Source organism: Oncorhynchus mykiss, chromosome 25 (assembly GCF_013265735.2).
Source record: "Oncorhynchus mykiss isolate Arlee chromosome 25, USDA_OmykA_1.1, whole genome shotgun sequence".
Classification (NCBI taxonomy): Eukaryota; Metazoa; Chordata; class Actinopteri; order Salmoniformes; family Salmonidae; genus Oncorhynchus; species Oncorhynchus mykiss.
In genome coordinates, this window is record NC_048589.1 from 40883139 (window position 1) to 40888138 (window position 5000).

Sequence of the window (5000 nt, forward strand, 5' to 3'; positions counted from 1 at the left end):
GGAATTAGTGTGATTATTTTGCTCTTACTTTAGTCCTATAGCCTACTCCCGACCAGGTCACGTTGTACTGCGCCCGAGTGGAGCAGTGGTCTAAGACATTGCGTCGCAGTGCAAACTACAGATGCTGGTTCGATACCTGTGCCGGCCACCACCAGGAGACCCAAGAGGTGGCTTTTGGTTTCTCTCCCTTTAAAAACAGAAATGTATAAAATTAATCTAAATAACAAATTGGCTTTATTTACCAATTAGTGAGAATGTCTCACCTCATGTTAAAGAATTATCTTTTTCTCACTCAGAGTTAAATGAAAACAAAATCTTCAAAATATAAAAAAAAATTAAACAAAGCGATTATTTATTATAAATGAATTTTGAATTATATAAAAGCCTCTTAGATATTCTCAGATATTCTCTCAGATCCCGATGGAAAATGCCCCTTAGATATTAATTTAGAATCCTCCAATCCTCTAAATGTAATTATTGGCAGAGAGTCACGTCATACTAGTGTTGAGTAATGTGCTGTAGGTCTTAAAGTGGTGTAGGTCTTATTTATTTAAAAAGCATATTGAAGTTAGAAGCAAAAGCCTACAACTATTTTAGCACCATTTAGCGCTGCTCTGCGACAAGCATGGGGACTGGTCTTGATAAATCAATGAGATTTGTATTTTCACTGAATCGCCGTTTGGGTATTGGTTAGACTAGAATTATACAATTAGGGTGTGGAGATGTTATGCTTTTAGTACTGTATCCTACTCCCGACCGGCACGTTGTACAGCGACATATTTTCCGTTCCATCCTAACGGAAACCCTGAGGGTGTCGTTTCTCTTGGAATAGAGACATAAGGTCAATCAAATTAATTATGCAACATTTCTTAAAATCAATCCCATATATTATATTCTTACAAAAAAAAAGGTTTTAAATTCTCTAGTACAGCCACTATTGAAGGCTATCAAATGCTTCTCAAAGATTAACGCTAGACAACCAGAGGGGGTGGTCAAACTAGCACTAACTAGCGTTAATGGCAACAATGGCTGACAATTAAATAACTTGCCAAACTACTCTGCGGCAGTCCTCAAGGTGTGCTGCAGTATGACGCAACTTTTAAACTGTAGGGGCCCGCAACAGAACCACACACAGAAGACAAGGTAGGGGCCCGCAACAGAACCACACACAGAGGACAAGGTAGGGGCCCGCAACAGAACCACACACAGAGGACAAGGTAGGGGCCCGCAACAGAACCACACACAGAGGACAAGGTAAGGGCCACACACACTCAAACACACACAGTTGATTACTTGATATGTAGGCTACAGTGGCAAGAAAAAATATGTGAACCCTTTGGAAATACCTGGATTTCTGCATAAATTGGTCATCAAATTTAATATGATTTTCATTTAGGTCACAACAATAGACAAACACAGTCTGCTTAAACTAATAACACACAAACAATTATACATTTTCATGTCTTTATTGAACACACCATGTAAACATTCATAGTGCAGGGTGGGAAAAGTATGTGAACCCTTGGATTTAATAACTGGTTGACCCTCCTTTGGCAGCAATAACCTCAACCAAACGTTTTCTGTAGTTGCAGATCAGACCTGCACAATGGTCAGGAGGAATTATGGACCATTCATCTTTACAAAACTGGTTCAGTTCCGCAATATTCTTGTGACGTCTGGTGTGAACCGCTCTCGAGGTTATGCCACAACATTTTAAATCGGATTGAGGTCAGGACTCTGACTGGGCCACTCCAGAAGGCATATTTTTTTCTGTTGAAGTGAATTCTGTTGTTGATTTTCTTCTGTGTTTTGGTTCGTTGTCCTGTTGCATCACCCAGCTTCAATTGGTGGACAGGTGGCCTTACATTTCAATGCAAAATGTGATAAACTTGGGAATACATTTTTCCGTCAATGATAGCAAGCTGTCCAGGCCCTGAGGCAGCAAAGCAGCCCCAAACCATGATGCTCCCTCCACCATACTTTACAGTTGGGATGAGGTTTTGATGTTGGTGTGCTGTGCCTTTTGTTCTCCACACATAGTGTTGGGTGTTCCTTCCAAACAACTCAACTGTAGTTTCATCAGTCCACAGAACATTTTGGAACATCCAGTTGCACTTTTGTAAACTTCAGATGTGCAGCAATGTTTTTTTTTGGACAGCAGTGGCTTCTTCCGTGGTGTCCTCCCATTTAACACCATTCTTGTTTAGTGTTTTACGTATCGTAGACTCGTCAACAGAGATGTTAGCATTTTCCAGGGAGGGAGGTGGTGGGTGGGTGGGTGGGGAGGTGGGTTGATGGGTGAGGAGATGGGTGGGTGGGGAGGTGGGTTGATGGGTGAGGACGTGGGTGGGTGGGGAGGTGGGTTGATGGGTGGGGAGGTGGGTGGGTGGGGAGGTGGGTGGGTGGGTGGGGAGGTGGGTGGGTAGGGAGGTGGGTTGATGGGTGGGGAGGTGGGTGGATGGGTGGGGAGGTGGGTGGGTAGGGAGGTGGGTTGATGGGTGGGGAGGTGGGTGGATGGGTTGATGGGTGAGGAGGTGGGTGGGTGGGGAGGTGGGTGGGTGGGGAGGTGGGTTGATGGGTGAGGAGGTGGGTGGGTGGGGAGGTGGGTGGGTTGATGGGTGGTATAATTGAGGGATGTTTCTCTCTCCTCAGTTTTCCCAGATGCGTGATGAGATGTTCAAGTCAAACCTGGTCTGCTCCTTCATCATGCTCCTCTGCCTCATGGGTGCACAGACCCTCGTCCCTGCCGCAAGGTTTGTTCTTTATTTATTTAGAAGTATGATATTTTCTTTTACTTCATTTATTAAAGATCTTTAGAGTAATCTTTCTCTACCACTCACATGCTTCTCTCTCTCTCTTCTTCATCTGATCCTCTCCTCCTCCTCCTCCCTGTTTCTCTCTCTTCATTGTCTGATCCTCTCCTCCTCCTCCCTGTTTCTCTCTCTTCATTGTCTGATCCTCTCCTCCTCCTCCCAGTTTCTCTCTCTTCATTGTCTGATCCTCTCTTCCTCCTCCCTGTTTCTCTCTCTTCATTGTCTGATCCTCTCCTCCTCCTCCGTTTCTCTCTCTCTTCATCGTCTGGTCCTCTCTTCCTCCTCCATGTTTCCCTCTCTTCATTGTCTGATCCTCTCCTTCTCCTCCCTGTTTCTCTCTCTTCATTGTCTGATCCTCTCCTCCCTGTTTCTCTCTTCATCGTCTGATCCTCTCCTCCTCCTCCCTGTTTCTCTCTTCCCCTCTCCATCCTCAATCTCTCCAACTGACACACACACACCCACCTCTCAGACTGTGTCCTATGCTGGTTCAGTTTGGAGTGTGTGTGTGTGTGTATGTGTTGCTGCTGGTGGTGGTCCTAGCTGAAGAGTTTAAACAGAGCCCTCTAGTGCTGCAGTTCCTGTGTTGCTGGATCAACGAGACCAAGACTGTCAGAACACTACTCACGCTCACCGCCATTATCATCAACTTCGGAGTGGCCTCATCTGATATAGTGAGTTTATTGTTATACACAATGATCAGTATGTTCTGTACCCTCAACGATAACACACAATGATCAGTATGTTCTGTACCCTCAACGATAACACACAATGACCAGTATGTTCTGTACCCTCAGCGATAACACGCAATGACCAGTATGTTCTGTACCCTCAGCGATAACACACAATGACCAGTATGTTCTGTACCCTCAACGATAACACACAATGACCAGTATGTTCTGTATCCTCAAAACATTATACGATCTGTTCTTTCATGAAGGTTTGCCTCTCGGCTGCACTATAAACTTGTTTTGAAGTGTGTGTGTGTGTGTGTGTGTGTGTGTGTGTGTGTGTGTGTGTGTGTGTGTGTGTGTGTGTGTGTTCTAGCTGTGGTGTGTAGAGTCTGAGATGGACCCTAACAACAGAAGCAGCTCCCAGCAGCACACCTGGTCCTGGCCTGTCAACATCTGTACACACCCTGAGGTAGCACACACACACACACACACATTTAGATTGGTCAAGAAGGTTTTGATCCCTTTTGTGACTGTCTCTGTCTTCTGTAGTTCCTGGTTTTCAGTGGGGTGGTTGCCATGGTGTCGTGTGCTGTGTTCTTCAGGCTGCACTGTCTACTGAAGCTAGCTGTGTTACTTCTGGCCATATCTGTCTACACGTACCTCATAGAAGTCAGTTACCACACACTGTTTATACGCCAGACCTCTGAAAACACCAGGTACTGAATAAACACACACACTGGTGACCGCCTGGGTGGGTGGGTGGGTGTGTATGTGTGGTGACTGTCTGGTTGTGTCTGTCCCTTGTAGGCAGCAGTACCTGAGGAGGAAGGATGTGTGTGTCCTGCTCATGGTCATGTTTGTGGTGGCTGTAATTTACAACAGTAGACAGGTAGGACATGGGCTCTCTCCTCCTCTGTCTTCCCTCTCTCCTCCTCTGTCCTCTACTCCTCCTCTATCTTCCCTCTCTCCTCCTCTGTCCTCTACTCCTCCTCTATCTTCCCTCTACTCCTCCTCAATCTTCCCTCTCTCCTCTACTCCTCTTCTATCTTCCCTCTCTCCTCCTCTGTCCTCTACTCCTCCTCTATCTTCCCTCTCTCCTCCCTACGCCTCTTCTCTCCTCCCGGCTACTCCTTCCTACTCGTCCCTCCTCTCTCCTCCTCTTGCCTCTCTACTAATCCCTCTCTCCTCCCTCCTCTCTATTACTCCTCTGTACTCCTCCTCCTCCCTCTCTCTCCTCAATCCTCCCCCTCTCTCCTCCCTACTCCTCCCTACTCCTCCCTACTCTCCCCCATACTCTTCTCTCTTCCCTACTCCTCTTCTCTCTTCCTCCTCCTCTCTCCTCCCTACTCCTCCTCTGTCCTTCTGTCTCCTCCCTACTCCTCCTCTCTTCCTCCTCCTCTCTCCCCATACTCTTGTCTCTTCCTCCTCATCTCTCCGCCCTACTCCTCCCCTCTCCTCCCTACGCTTCCCCTCTCCTCCATTCCCCTCCCTTCACCTACACTAGTGCATGTGATGG

The 5000-nt window shown here is 46.7% G+C and overlaps 1 protein-coding gene across 1 annotated transcript in view; it reads left to right on the plus strand.

Moving 5' to 3' along the window:
• si:ch211-132f19.7 (adenylate cyclase type 8) overlaps window positions 1–5000 on the plus strand; it is a 23012-nt gene that overhangs the window by 15038 nt on the left and 2974 nt on the right. The window contains 5 exon segments of the mRNA XM_036963050.1: window positions 2653–2753; window positions 3283–3484; window positions 3858–3953; window positions 4034–4239; window positions 4307–4373. Coding sequence (XP_036818945.1) covers window positions 2653–2753; window positions 3283–3484; window positions 3858–3953; window positions 4034–4239; window positions 4307–4373 — 672 coding nt within the window.